General features: G+C 44.6%; 1 protein-coding gene across 2 annotated transcripts in view; it reads left to right on the top strand.

Moving 5' to 3' along the window:
• Positions 1-5,562: 5,562 nt before the first annotated feature.
• The window catches only part of WDR37 (WD repeat domain 37), a 60,665-nt gene continuing 45,201 nt past the window's right edge, over positions 5,563-21,026 (top strand). For both annotated transcript variants that reach the window (XM_038755664.1, XM_038755665.1), the window contains exon 1: positions 5,563-5,753. In XM_038755664.1, coding sequence (XP_038611592.1) covers positions 5,731-5,753 — 23 coding nt within the window. In that variant the 5' untranslated portion in view covers positions 5,563-5,730. The remainder of the gene's footprint in view (positions 5,754-21,026) is intronic.

Below are 21,026 nucleotides of genomic sequence, written 5' to 3' on the forward strand. Positions count from 1 at the left end.
TGTGCCTGTTACCTCATAACAATAATAATAATGACATTTATTAAGCACTTACTATGTGCAAAGCATTCATTCATTCAGTCAGTCATTTACTGAGTGTTTACTGACTCACACTCAGCACTTGTCTGCTGTGTGACTTTGGGCAAGTCACTTAACTTCTCTGCCTGTTACCTCATAATAATAATAATAATGATAATAATGGCATTTATGAAGCACTATGTGCAAAGCACTGTTCTAAGCGCTGGGGAGGTTACAAGGTGATCAGGTTGTCCCACAGGGGGCTCACAATCAATCCCCATTTTACAGATGAGGGGACTGAGGCACAGAGAAGTGAAGTGGCTTGCCCAAAGTCACACAGCTGACAGTTGGCAGAGCTGGGATTCGAACCCATGACCTCTGGCTCCAATCTTTCCACTGAGCCACGCTGCTTACCTCATCTGTAAAATGGACATTAATAATAATGATGATTAAGACTGTGAGCCCTGTTCGGGACAGGGACTGGATCCAAACTGATTAACTTGTACCAACCCCAGCACTTAGTTCAGTGCCTGGCACGTAGCACATAACGAATACCATAAAAAAAAAAAAACAAATAATAATTACACAGCAGGGCCTCAGACTGTCTGATCTGATTATCTTGTATCTGTTCCAGTGCTTGACCCAGAGTAAGTGCTAAAACAGAAATTAAAGAACAAGAAGTGGGGCTCGGCAGCCAGAAGCTGGATGTTTAAAAATAAAAATGCTAGTCATAAAGGTATCGGGTGCTGTATCCATATGTCAAGGGGCAGGCCAACTGAAAACTGGGCAATCTGGTATCAAATCAGATGAATGGCCACCCTAAAAAGGGCAGCATTCTGGCCACGACGGCAAATCCACCTCGGTCCAGGTCTCTGAAATGATAATAATATTTGTTAACCACTTACTATGTCTCGGGCACTGTTCTAAGTGCTGGGGTAGATAGGGATTTGGATAGAGTCCCTGTCCCACGTGGGGCTCACAGTGTAAATTTCAGGGGGGGGGATTTAATCCCCACTTTACAGATGAGGTAACTGAGGCACAGAGAAGTTAAGTGACTTGCCCAAGGTCACACAGCAGACAAGTGTCTAAACCAGATTAGAATTGACATCCTCTGATTCCAGGCCCATGTGCTTTCCAGTAGGTCAAGTTACATCCCTGAAGTGCCTCAGAATAGGGCTGAAAAACCACCACATCACGTCTTTTTCACCCTTTGACTCAATTTCGTTCAAACGTATTTATTGAGCACTTACTGTGTGCAGAGCACTGTACTAAGCGCTTGGGAAGTACAAGTTGGCAACATATAGAGACGGTCCCTATTTAGCCCACCTGCCACTCTTAAGGTCTCTCCCTAAAAGTCTCAATTCTTTTTTGCCACAGCATGTCATATGCCCAACCAATAATGATATTTAAAAGTCTTTTTTTCCCTTTTTGAACCTAAGTAGCATCCTCTCCTTGACATATAAGGAATGCCAATTAAGGCAAGAAGCCTCCAAAGCAAAATTGAAGTCTGCCAAGGCTGGAAGAGACGAGAGTATCACTTCGCTCTTTAAGCCTCAAATAAGGCTATCGCCAGTAGCAGGAGCTAATATAGCTGGAGAAAGAAAGTGAGAGGTGAGGTCTTTCAAAATCCACCGAACGAATGAAGGAACACGTGAAGGAAAATAACCAGTCCGATGTCTGCTGCGGGCATTACAGTTGCCCTTCAGTTGGAAAAAGATGCTGCCAATGGTGAGACAGTCTCCATGAGTGTGAGTGCTTTTGAGAAATAATATCTGGCACAGTTTGTGTAGGGAAAAATAAATATTGAAGCAATTGGGGTGGCAATTTTGGGGTGCAGAAAAATCACCACAGGAACAGGGGAGAATAAGGAGAGGGTGGAGGTAAAGGAAGAGGGAACTGATTAACCTGAAGTGACTGGACATAGCCCGTAGTACAGGGTATATCTCCCAGTTTGGACATATCGTGCGTGGTTAAAATTCATGATACGGCAGCTGTCGGATATACACCATCTTTAGTCGGGGCGGGTCCAGGGAAATGTCTGTCAATGTGGGACCAGAGTGAAACTGGGATAGGTTGTGTGGTTTTTAGACTGTGAGCCCACTGTTGGGTAGGGACTGTCTCTACATGTTGCCAACTTGTACTTCCCAAGCGCTTAGTACAGTGTTCTGCACACAGTAAGTGCTCAATAAATACGATTGATTGATTGACTGAATGTGAGGGCAGGGTCAAGAGAGGAGGAAGAGACTGAGTTACCATTTGGCTTTCAGCTCTGTCATCATCATCATCATCATCAATCGTATTTATTGAGCGCTTACTGTGTGCAGAGCACTGTACTAAGCGCTTGGGAAGTACAAGTTGGCAACATATAGAGACAGTCCCTACCCAACAGTGGGCTCACAGTCTAAAAGCATGGCACCACCCCTGCTGTTCTTGGCCCAGTTTTGGCTTAACCCTTTCTCTCATCATAGGAGACAGAAAACCTGCTCATTTGTAAATAGGAGGATGGTACGGGCACTGCTTTTCATCTGCTTTAGTACTCACTTCCCCTTTGGTCTCTCTTCCTGACTCTTTTTACTTCCTTCCACCCCTAATATACAAATACAGAGTGCCCCACTCCTCCCTCCAGGACCAATGGACTGAAAAATCTCCAACTAGGGACTCCTGACTAGAGCTTGTAGTCAGTTGCATGTGGAGACAGCCTATGTATTCTTCTCTATCTGACACCTGTCCACATGTTTTGTTTTGTTGTCTGTCTCCCCCTTCGAGACTGTGAGCCCGCTGTGGGGTAGGGACCGTCTCTATATGTTGCCAACTTGTACTTCCCAAGCGCCTAGTACAGTGCTCTGCACACAGTAAGCGCTCAATAAATACGATTGAATGAATGAATGAATGTTCCTAGCTAACAGTTCATAAGTGTAATAATGCATAATCGTGGCATTTGTTAAGCGCTTATTGTGTACCAAGTGCTGTACGCAAATGCTCTACCAAGGCAGGTCAGATACAATCTCTGGTCATTTGGGGCTCATAGTCTAAGTAGGAGAGAGACTAGTTAGATAATCCTCATTTTACAGATGAGGAAATTGAGGCATAGAACAACTAAGTTGGGTGACTCTCCCGAGGTCACACTGTAGGCAATCAACCCATCAATCACTTATTGAGCATTAATAAACAAATAAATAAACAAACCATTTATTACGTTGGGCAGAGCACCGTACTAAGTGCTTGGAAGAGTACAACAGAACAATAAACAGACACAATCCCTGTCCACAACGAGCTTACAGTCAAGAGGGAGCTTACATCATGGTACTTATTGAGTGCTTTCTACTTTTAGAATGTCCCGTTGCCATAGCAATAGGAATAAAACAAGTGCACATTTATATCTCTTTGCCAGTAATAATAAAGTTTACTTTCCTAAACCGGGGCAATGTTATCTTACCCTCGTCTTTTTTTTTTCTCAACTAAGAGACCAAGAGTCTTAATCACTTGGACTTATTTGCCCCGTTTGCCCCGTCCTGTTCAGCACCGCGAAGAGCAGACGAAAGAAGCCAACCAGCAAATATTTATCGCACGGCCCTTCGGTGCAGAGAGCTGCACTCGGCACCATTCTTCGAGAAAGTAATCTAAAATCCCACCTTTTGACGTTTTACAGTCCAACTTTAGAAACTGGAAAAACAGGTACGCTTAAATAGAAGTCAAAACCACAAAATGTGAGAAGCAGCGTGGCTCAGTGGAAAAGAGCCCGGGCTTTGGAGGCAGAGGTCATGGGTTCAAATCCCGGCTCCACCAACTGTCAGCTGTGTGACTTTGGGCGAGTCACTTCACTTCTCTGTGCCTCAGTTCCCTCATCTGTAAAATGGGGATGAAGACTGTGAGCCCCACGTGGGACAACCTCATCACCTTGTAAGCTCCCCAGAGCTTAGAACAGGGCTTTGCATATAGTAAGTGCTTAATAAATGCCATTATTATTATTATTAAAATGTGAGTGCAGAAACATGAAAAACATAAAACAACTACAGCTACACAGACATACCTCAAAGTGGTAAAGAATCAGGAATATTGGAAAACAAAGAATAAGAAAATTAGAATGGTTGAGATGGGAAGTTTGAAGAGAGACTACTCTGGAAAAGATTCATTCATTCATTCAATCGTATTTATTGAGCGCTTACTGTGTGCAGAGCACTGTACTAAGCGCTTGGGAAGTACAAGTTGGCAACATATAGAGACGGTTCCTACCCAATAGTGGGCTCAGTGTTGATAGGCAATGCATACGGTAGAGAAATAGGAGGGAGCAATAAGTGAGGGGAATGGCACATATGATGGCTTGAAAATAAAAAAGCGAGGCACGAATAGGGAAAGGCAAGTAGGTTAGCTTGAGAGAATCTAAACTGGGTATGTGTGGGGGGTGGCGGGGGTAGCTGGAATGAATGCTATTATGTAAGTAAATGGGAAGAACAATTACTTTAAGCTCCAAAACCTTTGATCGGCAGTTTTAATTTGGTGGAAGAGATGATCAGGTGCTCTTGGAGGATCCCGAGGACTGTCAGAAAGTAGTCACCTCGAGTAGTGCCGCATCTGATGGAGGCGATTCTCGGTGCTGGCTGCAGGATGGTTCGAAGAGTCTGGAGGATGGCAGGCCGCGTAAACCCTGGATTTGGCAGTCTGAATGCATTTATGTGAGTTTTAAAGACCCGGTTAGAGATATAGTGACGTCTAAACATGCGTTCTAATGTTTTTATAACTAAATTAGAGCAGCAGCGTGGCTCAGTGGAAAGAGCCCGGGCTTGGGAGTCAGAGGTCATGGGTTCTAATCCCAGCTCCGCCACATATCTGCTATGTGACCTTGGGCTAACCACCTGACTTCTCCGTGCCTCATTTCCCTCATCTGTAAAATGGGGATTAAGACTGTGAGTCCCACGTGGGACAACCCGATTGCCTTGTATCATCATCGTCATCAATCGTATTTATTGAGCGCTTACTATGTGCAGAGCACTGTACTAAGTGCTTGGGAAGTACAAATTGGCAACATATAGAGACAGTCCCTACCCAACAGTGGGCTCACAGTCTAAAAGGGGGAGACAGAGACCAAACATACTAACAAAATAAAATAAATAGAATAGATATGTACAAATAAATTAAATAAATAAATAGAGTAAAAAAATATGTACAAACATATATACATATATACAGGTGCTGTGGGGAAGGGAGGGAGGTAAGATGGGGGGATTGAGAGGCACGGAATCCCCTCCAGTGCTTAGAACAGTGCTTTGCGTATAGTAAGCGCTTAACAAATGGTATCATTATAAAGACTCCTTATAGTAGCATTCTCTGACGATATGGATCAAGGAAAAAAAACAACAATCGGAAGCCAGACTTTGGAGGAAACAGCTGATTTTGCTTTTCCTTTTCAGCCAATAGTGAGTGAATCGTTCAGAAAGGAAACCGGATGAGTCATCTGCTGCAGATAGGCTGAAATATTAATAGGTCTATCTCCATAAGGCCTCCATTTAAGGCTAAATAACAGTCCTGCTACCGATCTCTGTCATTGGCGCCGTCAGTGGGAAATAAGCCTCCTCGAAGAGGCTTAAATCCTAAAATTTAAGAAACCGATTAAACGGCTGCGAGGGAGACAGTTGAATAAGGGGGCATTTTTATTCCAAATTGTTTCTTATTCCATACAGGTGGATTTGAAACCCGCTGGATTTTAAAGCTCACCAGATGAGACAGCAGCAGCAGCAGCAGTGAGTATCCATCTCCTCGTTAGTCCTTTCTTGAAGGTTTACGAGACGAGGAAAGAGCTAGAACTGCGGGACTTATTGGCCGTGATCCATTTGCGATTAAAAAATGAGAAGGGGAACCAGTCTGTCGCTTTTTCGGTAGCGGTGCGTCGAACCTTTCGGACTAGGGTTTTATCAGCGCTCTGCACCCAGTAAGCGCTCAATAAATACAATTGAATTGAGTCTTTTAGACTGTGAGCCCACTGTTGGGTAGGGACTGTCTCTATATGTTGCCAATTTGTACTTCCCAAGCGCTTAGTACAGTGCTCTGCACAGAGTAAGCGCTCAATAAATACGATTGATGATGATGATGATGAGGTTGGAGGGCTTCGGGTTTCGGTCCCGGGCCCGGCCTTTCTGTGCTTGAGTTTCCCCCCTGCTGTAAAACGGCGAAGCAGCGTGGCTCAGTGGAAAGAGCCCGGGCTTTGGAGTCAGAGGTCATGGGTTCAAATCCCGGCTCCGCCAACTGTCAGCTGTGTGATTTAGGACAAGTCAGTTCACTTCTCTGTGCCTCAGTTACCTCATCTGTAAAATGGGGATGAAGACTGTGAGCCCCCCGAGGGACAACCTGATCACCTTGTATCCTCCCCAGTGCTTAGAACAGTGCTTGGCACATAGTAAGTGCTTAATAAATGCCATTATTATTATTATTATTGTTATTATCTGTCTATTTGTGAGCCCCCTGTGGGACAATCTGATCACCTTGTGTCCTCCTCAGTGCTTAGAACAGTGCTTGGTACATTGTAAGCGCTTAATAAATGCCATTATTATTATTATTATTATTATTATTATTATTATTATTATTATTATTATTATTATTATCCGTCTATTTGTGAGCCCCACGTGGGACAACCTGATCACCTTGTATCCTCCCCAGCGCTTAGAACAGTGCTTGGCACATAGTAAGCACTTAATAAATGCCATCATCATCATCATTATTATTATTATTATCTGTCTATTTCATTGACTCATTCATTCAGTCGTAGTTATTGAGAGTTTCTGTGTGCAGAGCACTGTACTAAGCGCTTGGGAAGTACAAGTTGGCAACATATAGAGATGGTCCCTACCCAACAGTGGGCTCACAGTCTATTTGTGAGCCCCACATGGGACAACCTGATCACCTTGTATCCTCCCCAGCACTTAGTCCTTGGCACATAGTAAGTGCTTAATAAATGCCATTATTATTATTATTATTATCCGTCTATTTTCCGGGGCTGGGTGGGGATTTCAGGTGGCCGCTATTGGGTAGGGACCGTCTCTATATATTGCAACGTGTCCTTCCCAAGCGCTTAGTCCAGTGCTCTGCACACAGTAAGCGCTCAATAAATACGATTGAATGAATGAATGAATAAGTGCCATCATTATTATTATACTTCCCAAGCGCTTAGTCCAGTGCTCTGCACACAGTAAGCGCTCAATAAATATGATTGAATTAATGAATGATAAGTGCCATCATTATTATTATACTTCCCAAGCGCTTAGTCCAGTGCTCTGCACAAAGTAAGCGCTCAATACGATTGAATGAATGAATGAATAAGTGCCATGATCATTATTATACGTCCCAAGCATTTAGTCCAGTGCTCTGCATACAGTAAGCGCTCAATAAATACAATTGAATGAATGAATGAATAAGTGCCATCATTATTATTATACTTCCCAAGCACTTAGTACAGTGCTCTGCACACAGTAAGCGCTCAATAAATACGATTGAATGAATGAATAGGTGCCATCATCATTATACTTCCGAAGTGCTTAGTCCAGTGCCCTGCACTCAGTAAGCGCTCAATAAGTACGATTGAATGAATGAATGATTAAGTGCCATCATTATTATTATCCTTCCCAAGCGCTTAGTCCAGTGCTCTGCACACGGTAAGCGCTCAATAAATACGATTGAATGAATGAATGAATAAGTGCCATCATTATTATACTTCCCAAGCGCTTAGTCCATTGCTGTGCACACAGTAAGCGCTCAATAAATACGATTGAATGAATGAATAGGTGCCATCATCATTATACTTCCGAAGTGCTTAGTCCAGTGCTCTGCACTCAGTAAGCGCTCAATAAGTACGATTGAATGAATGAATGATTAAGTGCCATCATTATTATTATCCTTCCCAAGCGCTTAGTCCAGTGCTCTGCACACGGTAAGCGCTCAATAAATACGATTGAATGAATGAATGAATAAGTGCCATCATTATTATACTTCCCAAGCGCTTAGTCCATTGCTGTGCACACAGTAAGCGCTCAATAAATATGATTGAATGAATGAGTGCCATCATTATTATTATACTTCCCAAGCGCTTAGTCCAGCCCTCTGCACACAGTAAGCACTCAATAAATACAATTGAATGAATGAATGACTAAGTGCCATCATTATTATCCTTCCCAAGCGCTTAGTCCAGTGCTCTGCATACAGTAAGTGCTCAATACGATTGAATGACTAAGTGCCATCATTATTATCCTTCCCAAGCGCTTAGTCCAGTGCTGTGCACACAGTAAGCGCTCAATAAATACGATCGAATGAATGAATGAATGAAAAGTGCCATCATTATTATTATACTTCCCAAGGGCTTAGTCCAGTGCTCTGCACACAGTAAGCACTCAATAAATACGATCGAATGAATGAATGAATGAAAAGTGCCATCATTATCATTATACTTCCCAAGCGCTTAGTCCAGTGCTCTGCACACAGAAAGCGCTCAATAAATACGATTGAATGAATGAATAAGTGCCATCATCATTATTATCCTTCCCAAGCGCTTAGTCCAGTGCTCTGCAAACAGTAAGCGCTCAATAAATACGATTGAATGACTAAGTGCCATCATTATTATTATCCTTCCCAAGCGCTTAGTCCAGTGCTGTGCACACAGTAAGCGCTCAATAAATACGATTGAATGAATGAATGAATGAATGAATGAAAGTAGGGGGGTGGGAGAGACTCCCCCCCTCTGGTAGCCACTGGCGATTTCGGGGGGGGGGGGGGGGGGGGAACTGAATGAATGACTGAATGAACGAATGAATGGTAGCCACTGGCACACAGTAAGTGCTCAATAAATACGATTGAATGATTGAATGAATGTGCCATCATCATCATCCTTCCCAAGCGCTTAGTCCAGTGCTCTGCACACAGTAAGCGCTCAATAAATACGATCGAATGAATGAATGACTAAGTGCCATCATTATTATTATACTTCCCAAGCGCTTAGTCCAGTGCTCTGCACACAGTAAGCGCTCAATACATACGATTGAATGAATAAGTGCCATCATTATTATTATGCTTCCCAAGTGCTTAGTCCAGTGCTCAGCACACAGTAAGCGCTCAGTAAGTACGATTGAATGAATGAATGAATGAATGAATGAATGAAAGGAGGGGGGCGGGAGAGACTCCCCCCCTCTGGTAGCCACTGGCGATTTCGAGGGGGTGGGGGGGGAACTGAATGAATGACTGAATGAACGAATGAATGGTAGCCACTGGCACACAGTAAGTGCTCAATAAATACGATTGAATGATTGAATGAATGTGCCATCATCATCATCCTTCCCAAGCGCTTAGTCCAGTGCTCTGCACACAGTAAGCGCTCAATAAATGCGATTGAATGACTGTGCCATCATTATTATCCTTCCCAAGCGCTTAGTCCAGTGCTCAGCACACAGTAAGCGCTCAATAAGTACGATCGAATGAGTGAATGAATAAGTGCCATCATCATCATTATCCTTCCCAAGCGCTTAGTCCAGTGCTCTGCACACAGTAAGCGCTCAATAAATACGATTGAATGAATGAATGAATGTGCCATCATTATTATCCAAGCGCTTAGTCCAGTGCTGTGCACACAGTAATGGCTCAATAAATACGATTGGATGAATGAGTGAATGAATGAATGAATGAGTGAATGAATGAATGAATGAATGAATTAATGAATGAAAGGAGGGGGGCGGGAGAGACTCCCCCCCTCTGGTAGCCACTGGCGATTTCTGAGGAGGGGGGGAACTGAATGAATGATGAATGAATGATGAATGAATGGTAGCCACTGGCACACAGTAAGCGCTCAATAAATACGATTGATTGATTGATTGATGGATTGATGGATTGATGGACTGAGAGGTGGCGGGCCTGGCAGCGCCCGTCACGTGACCCGCCTCCTCCCCCCCGCGCGCGCGCGCGCGCCCGCCCCCACTTCCGGTCGCGCGGCCGCAGCCCCGCCTTCTCCATGGCGACGGGCCGGGCGCGCGCGCGCGAGCGTGTATGTGCGTGCGTGCGTCGTGCGTGCGTGCGCGCCCGCGCGCGGGGCGGGAGGGGGCGGGACTTCCGGCGGGCCCGGAGATGGGGGCCCGCGGCGGCTGAGGGAGGGGGCGGCCGAGGAGGCTCCGGAGGGCCGCCAGCGGGGCTCGGACCGGACCGGACCGGACCGGACCGGACCGGACCGGAGAGGGGAGGAGAAGGGAGCCCCGGCGCACGAGCCAGGTGACTGACTGAGCGAGTGAGTGAGTGACCGACCGTCTTTGGCCTGAAACGCTCTGGGCAGCGCACACCCCCCACACCCCTCCTCAGAAATCGCTGGTGCCTACCGTTCATTCCTTCCTACCTTCATTCATTCGTTCAGTTCCCCTTCTCCTCCTCAGAAATCGCCAGTGGCTACCATTCATTCGTTCACTCATTCATTCATTCATTCCCCACCCTCAGAAATCGCCAGTGGCTACCATTCATTCGTTCATTCACTCATTCATTCCTCCCTCAGAAATCGCCAGTGGTTACCATTCATTCGTTCATTCATTCAGCCCCCCCCCCCCCCCCATCAGAAATCGCCAGTGGCTACCATTCATTCGTTCATTCATTCATTCAGTCCCCCCCCTCAGAAATCGCCAGTGGCTACCATTCATTCGTTCATTCATTCAGTTCCCCCCCCCCCCCCCCAGAAATCGCCAGTGGCTACCATTCATTCATTCATTCATTCAGTCCCCCCTCCTCAGAAATCGCCAGTGGCTACCATTCATTCGTTCATTCATTCATTCAGTCCCCCCCCGAAATCGCCAGTGGCTGCCATTCATTCGTTCATTCATTCAGTTCCCCCCACCCCCCTGAAATCGCCAGTGGCTACCATTCATTCATTCAGTCCCCCCACCCTCAGAAATCGCCAGTGGCTACCATTCATTCGTTCATTCATTCAGTCCCCCCCACCCCCCCAGAAATCGCCAGTGGCTACCATTCATTCATTCATTCAGTTCCCCCACCCTCAGAAATCGCCAGTGGCTACCATTCATTCATTCATTTCCCCCCTCCTCAGAAATCGCCAGTGGCTACCATTCATTCGTTCATTGTCCCCCCCCCTCCTCAGAAATCGCCAGTGGCTACCATTCATTCGTTCATTCATTCATTCAGTCCCCCCCATTTTCAGAAATCGCCAGTGGCTACCATTCATTCGTTCATTCATTCATTCAGGCCCCCCCCCTCCAGAAATCGCCAGTGGCTACCATTCATTCGTTCCGTCATTCATTCAGTCCTGTTTATTGAGCGCTTACTGTTTGCAGAGCACTTTACTAAGCGCTTGGGAAGTATAATAATAATAATAATGATGGCACATATTCATTCATTCAATCGTATTTATTCAGCGCTTATTGTGTGCAGAGCATTGGACTAAGTGCTTGGGAAGTATAATAATGATGATGGCACTTATTCATTCATTCATTCAACAGTTTTTATTGAGCACTTACTGTGTGCAGAGCACTGGAATAAGCGCTTGGGAAGTACAATAATAATAATAATGATGGCACTTATTCATTCATTCAATCGTTTTTTTTTTGAGCGCTTACTCTGTGCAGACCACTGTACAAAGCGCTTGGGAAGTAAAATCGTAATAATAATGCTGACACCATTCATTCATTCAATCGTATTTATTGAGCGCTTACTCTGTGCAGAGCACTGTATTAAGAGCTTGGGAAGTATAATAATAATGATGGCACGTATTCATTCATTCATTCAACCGTATTTATTCAGCACTTACTGTGTGCAGAACATTGTACTATGAGTTTGGGAAGTAAAATAATAATAATAATGATAGCACTTATTCAATCGTATTTATTGAGCGCTTACTGTGTGCAGAGCACTGGACTAAGCGCTTGGGAAGTACAATAATAGTAATACTGATGGCGCTTATTCATTTGTTCATTCAATTGTATTTATTGAGTGCTTACTATGTGCAGAACACTGTAGTAAGCGTTTGGGAAGTACAGTAATAATAATGATGGCACTTATTCATTCATTCAATCGTTTTTATTGAGCGCTTACTGTGTGCAGAGCACTGTACTAAGCACTTGGGAAGTACAATCATAATAATAATGATGATGGCACATTCATTCATTCATTCGTATTTATTCAGCGCTTACTGTGTGCAGAGCACTGGACTAAGCACTAGAGAAGTACAAGTCGGCAACATATAGAGATGGTTCCTACCCAACAATGGGCTCACCATCTAGAAGGGGGAGACAGAGAACAAAACAAAGCATGTAGACAGGTGTCAAAATCGTCAGAACAAATAGAATTAAAGCTATATGTACATCATTAATAAAATAAAAAGAACAGTAAATATGTACTGAACGTTTTCCAGTGGCTGTTAACACTGTCCAAATATTTCCTAACATAGTGTTGTGATGACCCAGCCAAGAGGAAAAAGTCTCAATTGTATTTTCAACACAGTCTTATAGATGTCTCTTAAATATCTGAAGTAGAAAGAAATATTTGATACCACCAGCATCTGAATCTCCCTTGTCCTATAGCAGGGCATTGGAGAATTTCATTGTTTGGAGAAAGTCTTGTAGACAGATAACCTAAGCGCTTATTATTTGCAAAGCACTGTGCTAAGCGCTGGCGAGGTTACAAGGCGATCAGGTTGTCCCATGGGGGGGCTCACAGTCTTCATCCCTATTTTACAGATGTGGTAACTGAGGCCCAGAGAAGTGAAGTGACTTGCCCAAAGTCACACAGTTGACAGTTGGCGGAGCCGGGATTTGAAAGTTGACACCATCTAGAGACGGTCCCTACCCAACAGTGGGCTCACAGTCTAGAAGGGGGAGACATTCATTCATTCATTCAGTCGTATTTATTGAGCGCTTACTGTGTGCAGAGCACTGTACTAAGCGCTTGGGAAGTACAAGTCAGCAGCATCTCGAGACGGTCCCTACCCAATAGCGGGCTCACAGTCTAGAAGGGGAGACATTCATTCATTCATTCAGTCATATTTATTGAGCGCTTGCTTACTGTGTGCAGAGAGAGCACTGTACTAAGTGCTTGGGAAGTACAAGTTGGCAACATCTAGAGACGCTCCCTATCCAGTAGCAGGCTCACAGTCTAGAAGGGGGAGACAGACAACTAAACATAACATAATAACAAAATAAAATAAATAGAATAAATATGTACAAGTAAAATAGAGTAATAAATATGTACAAACATATATATACAGGTGCTGTGGGGAGGGGAAGGAGTTAAGGCGGGTGGGATGGGAAGGGAGAGGAGGGGAAGAGGAAGGAGGGGGCTCAGTCTGGGAAGGCCTCCAGTCAACCTACGCATCAGGCAAAAACTCCTCACTCTCGGCTTCAAGTCTGTCCATCCCCTCGCCCCCTCCTACCTCACCTCCCTTCTGTCCTTCTCCAGCCCAGCCCGCACCCTCCACTCCTCTGCCGCTCACCTCCTCACAGTGCCTCGTTCTCGCCTGTCCCGCCATCGACCCCCGGCCCGCGTCCTCCCCCGGGCCTGGAATGCCCTCCCTCCGCACATCCGCCAAGCTAGCTCTCTTCCTCCCTTCAAAGCCCTACTGAGAACTCACCTCCTCCAGGAGGCCTTCCCACACTGAGCCCCCTCCTTCCTCTCCCCCCCCCACCCAACCTCCTTCCCCTCCCCACATCACCTGTATATATGTTTGTACAGATTTATTACTCTATTTTACTTGTACATATTTACGATTTTATTTTATTTTGTTTGTATGTTTTGTTTTGTTGTCTGTCTCCCCCTTCTAGACTGTGAGCCCGCTGTTGGGTAGGGACCGTCTCTATATGTTGCCAACTTGTAATAATAATAATAATAATGATGGTGGCATTTGTTAAGTGCTTACTACGTGCATAGCACTGTTCTAAGCGCTGGGGGAGCTATAAGGTGATCAGGTTGTCCCACGTGGGGCTCACAGTCTTAATCCCCATTTTACAGATGAGGTAACTGAGGCTCCGAGAAGTTAAGTGACTTGCCCCAGGTCACACAGGAGACATGTGGCAGAGCCGGAATTCAAACCCATGACCTCTGACTCCAAAGCCCATGCTCTTTCCACTGAGGCACGCTGCTTCCTTGTACTTCCCAAGCGCTTAGTACAGTGCTGTGCACACAGTAAGCACTCAATAAATATGATTGAATGAATGAATGAGTGCGAAGGGGCACGGAGCGGCCAGGGGCTGCGGGCCCTGGCTCGCTCCTCCTCGTCCTCGTCCCCCCTCTGCCCGCCCCACACTCGCTCCCCCGCCGGAGGGTCCCAGGGGAGCTGAGCTGCCCCACCGTCTTCCATTAATAATAATTATAGCATTTGTTAAGTGCTTACTATGTGCGAAGCCCTGTTCTAAGCGCTGGGGGGGATACAAGGTGATCAGATTGTCCCACGTGGGGCTCACAGTCTTAAGACGCAGGTTCCCCGACTCCCATTCATTTACTCAGTCGTACTTATTGAGCGCTTACTGTGTGCAGAGCACCGGACTAAATGTTTGGAAAATACAGTCCTGGGCTGTGCCCCTAGCTCTGGCTGCTCCATTTTTTTCATTTAAGTGGCGTTTAAGTGCTTACTATGTGCGAAGCACTGTTCTAACTGCTGTGTGGGGGGGGGATACACGGTGATCAGGGTGTCCCACGGGGGGCTCACAGACTTCATCCCCATTTTACAGATGAGGGAACTGAGGCCCAGAGAAGTCAAGTGACTTGCCCAAAGTCACACAGCTGACAAGTGGCAGAGCTGGGATTAGAACCCATGGCCTTTGGCTCCCAAGCTCGGGTTCTTTCCACTGAGCCACGCTGTTTCTCTAAATCCTTCTAAAGGATGCAGGTGAGCCTCTGCCTCCTCCTCCTCCTGAGTTCTTGGGGGACCGGTGGGCTCTCCACCATCCAGGCCCCCTCGAAGCGATTCAGCCTACGGGTATTTATTGCACACTTTTTGGTTGTGGTATTAAGGATTTACCATGTTCCAGGCATTTTACTGAGCGCTGGGGTAGATACACAGTAATCAGGTTGGACCCAGCTCATGCGTGTCCCACACAGGGCCCCGGCTTATTCCCCATTTTTCAGATGAGGTAACTGAGGTACCGAGAAGAGAAGTGATTTGCCCAGGGTCACACAGTGGCGGAGCTGGGATTAGAACCCAGGTTCAGTGCAGAGCACTGTACTAAGCGCTTGGGGGAGTCGACTGTGAACTCGTTGTGGGCAGGGATTGTCTCTATTGCTGTATTGTACTTTTCCAAGCAGTGAGTACAGTGCTCTGCACACAGTAAGCGCTCAATAAATACGATTGAACGAGTACATCAAATTTGGCAGGGATTCAGACTGGTGGGAGAGGCGTGAGGGTGTCTCTTCTCACCCATTCCCCTGCCATCCCCCTACCCAGAAGCAGCATGGCTCAGTGGAAAGAGCCTGGGCTTTGGAGTCAGAGGTCATGGGTTCAAATGCCGGCTCTGCCAATTGCCAGCTGTGTGACTTTGGGCAAGTCACTTAACTTCTCTGGGCCTCAGTTACCTCACCTGTAAAATGGGGATTAAGATTGTGAGCCCCCCATGGGACAACCTGATCACCTTGTAACCTCCCCAGCACTTAGAACAGTGCTTTGCACATAGTATGCGCTTAATAAATGCTATCATTATTATTAATACCCGGGGTCTGGCTACCACCCTGTGCTGCCACCCCCCACCGTGAGAGCTGGAGAGACTAAGACCCAGACTGAGCCCCCCTTTTCCTCTGCTCCCCCTCCCTTTGCTCTATCCCCCCCCCCACAGCACTTGTGTGTATATGTCCCTAGATATAATTCTGTTTATATTAATGATGTGCATATATCTTTAATTTTATTTATATCGGTGCCTGTTTACTTTTTTTGATGCCCGTCTCCCCGCTTCTAGACTGTGAGCCCATTGTGGGCAGGGATCGTCTCTGTTGCCGAACCGAGCGTTGCAAGCGCTTACGCTCTGCACACAGTAAGAGCTCAATAAATATGATTGAGTGAATGAATCGAATAAATGAGAGAGGGATGCCCTGCTGCCAAGCTTTGCCCCCTGGCCTCAGTTGGCAGCTGCCAAGCACGGGGGCCCTTGGGGAGAAGTTGGAGATGAGCCGGCTGCACCAGTGGGCAAGGGCAGGTCAGGCTTCTGGAACCCTTCCCAGGGCAAACAATTCCCAACAGCTCAGTTTTCCTTTCAAGGCATTCCCTATTTTACTGTCACCAACTCTAATGGCTTTCCTTACTTAGGCTGTGTCTTGGTGAGGGGTGGGAGTACACATGTGGTGCTGATAAAATCAGAGCCACGTGCAAATTGCACCCTTTTCTCCTGCACAGGATTTTTCTATCAGTAGTTTAATTTGGAATTGACTTCTAAGAAAGTGGTCAGTAGAAGCGAACGGTTTTTCCTGCCCATTGGTATCAAAGTTGGACTATATAAACCGTATATTGGTTTATACAAACTATATTTGGTTGTCCCTTGTCGTTAGTGATATATTATCAATGCAATTTATCCAAAGTTCAGATTGGAGAATAAGCCCTCTGACGTCAGGGAGAGGACTACGGTTTTATGCACTTATTAAAAGTGATAGGTAACGAAAGCAAGGTTAAGGTGAAAAATTTAGACATCTTATGGGAAGGCAAAACTTAGGGTTTCGTTACAAGATGTTTTTGCTTGTTTTTATAGTTTTGCAGTCAGCTTTTCAGTTTCTCCACCTGCATTTCCCATAGCTCAGTTGTGAGGACCAGTGAGAACCTTCATAAATAATTTTGAGATGACTACACGGTCGTTTGAATGTGGTCCTTTGATCATTCAAATACGCTGATTATAATTTAAAATGAGCTGCTGTTTAAATGTTTGCTTACACCCTATTAGGAGACTATATTCTGAGGCACACAGCCCAAACAAAAAGCAATGCCATGCTTGCATTTTTCCTCCTTCCAAAATTAGGTGACTAAATAGCACAATTTATTTTTCAAAAAAACCCCACTTGTTTAAATATAGCTAATTGAAAATGGGGATTTTTTTTCTGAAAGTCATGAATGAGTGTGGAGTGTTACTGGTGGAAGTGCCGTTTAAGCGTTAACTTTACTGTAGTGTTCCCTGCTCCAAACACTACAATGAATCCCTTACTGTACCATTCCACTGAGCTTTTTTTCCGTAGAGTACTTGAGTTAAATAATTTTGTGATTCTCCATATTTTGCATTGGGCCTAAGCATCACCTTTTATTTACCACTCCATCATCCTCACAGTACTTACGTACATATCCATAATATACTTTATATAAATGTCTATCAACTCTAGACTGTAAGCTCAATGTGGGCAGGGAACATGCCTACCAACTGTGTTATACTTGCATTTAGTACAGTGCTTTGCACACCGTAAGTGCTCAAATGAATAATTGATTCAGGATTTATTTATTATTTATTTATTTATTTATTTTATTTTGTTAGTATGTTTGGTTTTGTTCTCTGTCTCCCCCTTTTAGACTGTGAGCCCACTGTTGGGTAGGGACTGTCTCTATATGTTGCCAATTTGTACTTCCCGAGTGCTTAGTACAGTGCTCTGCACATAGTAAGCGCTCAATAAATACGATTGATGATGATGATGATGATCTGTACTGAAGAGGACAAAAGATAGTTGAAAGACATTCAAATCACCCTTAAATCCTACTTAAGAACTTATCTGCCACAATGTCTTTGTACCTCAACTCACCTGCTCTACACAGATGGGAGAACTAAGCTTCGTAACTATTACTACAGTTTTGAGAAGTGAAGAGTACTTTATTTTTCTCTCTCCCTTCTCTCTGTGTTTCTGTTTTTTTCTCTCTCTCGCCACTCCAGTCATAGGTGATCCATGAAACATCACTATTATTACTAACACTTACCAAGCTTTTATAATGCACTAAGCGTTGAGCAACTGCAAGGAAATGAATACAGTCACTCACCGAAAGAGAAGTTGGGGCAGAGATTTTATGAGTGTATTCAGGTAGCTTTTCTTGCTGCCTCTGGTCTTTTTTCCTTTTGGCCCCTTCCCTGATCTGAACAAACCTCAGAAAACTAAAATCCCCTCAGTAACTTCTTGAACTAATCCCAAATAGGAAGGAGTTTGTCACCCTGTTACTTTGGATGTAGGGAAACCGCATCCATTTATTGATTGTTTCTTTTTCTTTGCATTCTATGCACAAAGTGTGTCATAGGAACTAGATCGGCTTTGTGAGATAAGCAATGGAAACCTAATTAGTTGCCTTTACTTGCTCTTATTTAGAGGCACAATCTTGTCTCAATCAATTGTAATGAGCGCTTACTGTGTGCAGAACACTGTACTAAGCACTTGGGAGGGTACACATTCCCTGCCCACATTGAGTTACCACTGAAAGCTGTGATTGAAAGCCAGAATTCCAATTTATATAAAAGTCTGTAGATATATGAGAAGCTGATGACGGTTTGGTATTTTCTAAGCAGAGTGGTCTTTTTTTTTTTTAAAAGATGTATTGGAAATTGCTTGGGTCTTTTGTTTTGACCTCACATTATTTTGTTCTTTTGTACTTAACATGGAATGGGGATGATATTGATCTCCAAAAGATATCTAGAAATAGCAAGTAAAAATAATTTAAACCTCTTGCATGACTGTAAATGGTGTAGAAGCTGAAAGATTTGAAATAAAATCATCTAATAAATGAAAGATTACATTCTATATGGTAGAAATTTAACTGTGTATATTAATTTGTAACTTCACATGAATATTTTCCTTGTACACAAGTATAGGGCTGCAGGATTTAGTATAGAATTCTGCGTCCGGTAGGCACTGAGTAAATATGACTCTTAAGATTGCAGAATTCTCAAGACAGCATTAGTCAAGAATGACTTTACCGTATGACTGTTACAGTGTTGAATTTCAGTTTGCCAACTACATAGGACGGAGCTAGTTGAGATAATTGACTGTTTGGGTTTGGCTGCCTGTCAAGCACATGCCCAAATTAGCTTGACACTTTTTGGTTCTTGTTTCAGATAATTAGTTTGTGTAACTAATATTCAGATGGTTTGTTTTCCACCATCATGTAAAGATTCCCAAAGCCCCTTTCAGACTTGGCATTATTAGACCTGATGAATACTCCCTACTCCCCCAAATATTGATTAAGCAACCTTTCAAGAAGCTAGTTTAACAGTACCGAAGCACTAATTTTCTAAATTCACAAATCATTTAGGAAATACATATGATTGATGGCCAAGTTCTATGTACGGATAAATGTGAAGAAGGCCATATACAATTACACCACCACTTACATTTTATTTAGGTGTATATCTCCCGTGCTAGATGGCAAGTTCCTGGGGAGTAGGGATCATGTACCCTTGTACAGTTACTCTTGTACTTTTTCAGATGTACTGTTCTTCACATAGGTCTTCAAAAACACTTTTGAATGGATATCCTACAGTGAGTGAACCAAAAACCTTTATTGGCAGGATGGAACTAAGTCGTATCAAGAATTGTTACCTAGATCACAGTCTGATGCAGTGCTAGACAAGGAAGTAGAAACTGTATTTCAGGAGGCCAGCATATCCTTTGTCAAACTGTCAGTGTTGGAGGCAAAGTTGCATTCATCCCTGGAGCAAAACGAAGATCTACAGAGCTGTAGTGTGGTGTGGCTTGAGCCCCAGACCCACCATGCAGGTCATGTCTGAGTAGTGTCACCATTTCCACTTTTGGACTTGAGATCAGGTGGCAAGAGATAATCACAAGCAACAAAGGTGTGGGATGGCCGTTATACAAGTGTTTAAGCTGCGATCACACCAACTCAGCTGTGCTGGATGGGACACGGGAGGAGAGTGGATGGTAGGATACCCAAATATCTGTGGTATGGGACAATTGAAAGCATGGGAGACAATGTTCTTTAAAGATGCAGTAAGGCCTAGTCTCATCCGATGCAACATCAGAGCAGGAAGCTGAGAAATCACCAAGGCAAGCAGCAGACCAGCATGTTGTGATCTTAATGGGGCAACGAAAGGCAAGGGGAATAGAGGAAACATTGTAAGTATGCAGTCAAATGCAGTCCCGATACTGTGGGCATCCCAGCTAAAAGCTGGGAGACAGCTGTGGCAGTGACCAGCATGGCATACTCCTATAAGAAAGCAGCGTTCCTTTAAGCATAAGTTTTGTGAAGCTCAAGAGACAAACATGAAAACAGTGCCAAGCACTGCAGACAAGCAAGTCTTTGTACCTGTGTGTTGTGGACAGGACCGTCAGTCCCATATTGATTGCTGTGGTCACACAAATACTTTTATGTAAACTTGACTATCAACAGTGTCATCTTTAAGGTAGAAGGAACACTCTGTTCAAAATCTCAGAACAGTTGAGATGCTGTTTGGGGGGGTGGGGTGGAACCTCTTAACCAATCTACCCTCTTGCACCCTCAACTGATGGGTGACTCACCAAAGTGGTGGTAGGGGAATTCTACTGATAGCTTCCGGCTTTGCCCTGGCAAAAAGAGTGTCGGACCAGCAACCGATGAGAGCTGGCCTGGAGAAGCATGGAGGTGATATCAGTCAGTCATCACACTTGTCAGAATTGTCCAGTTGTGACTTAGTAAATCAGTAGTATTTGTTGAGCACCTGCTGTAGGTACAGCGCTGTATTAAGTGCTTGGAAAGGACTATAGCGTAGTTGTGATGCTTACTCTGAGGAGTTTAGAAGCTAGAGGCACCAAAATAAACTACCATAGAAACAGTAGAGGATAAAGATATGCTTTGAAACACATGGGGAGTGGGGGGGGGGGGGGGCGGTGACCACCCAAGATAGGGAAATAGAGTGGGAGGATGAGAGACTAGTGAGGGAAGGCTTCCTGGAAGAAATGTAATTTCTGAAGGGGCTTGAAGGGGAGAGCAGTGGTCTATCAGATCTCCAGATGGGGGGAGGGGGATGCAGGGGGAAGAGGGGGCAGTTCTCTGCATCAAGCAGAAAATTTCTGCCCATTGGTTTCAAGGTAATCCAATTTTCTCCCCCTTAATCAGT

Source organism: Tachyglossus aculeatus, chromosome 13, assembly GCF_015852505.1.
Source record: "Tachyglossus aculeatus isolate mTacAcu1 chromosome 13, mTacAcu1.pri, whole genome shotgun sequence".
Classification (NCBI taxonomy): domain Eukaryota; kingdom Metazoa; phylum Chordata; class Mammalia; order Monotremata; family Tachyglossidae; genus Tachyglossus; species Tachyglossus aculeatus.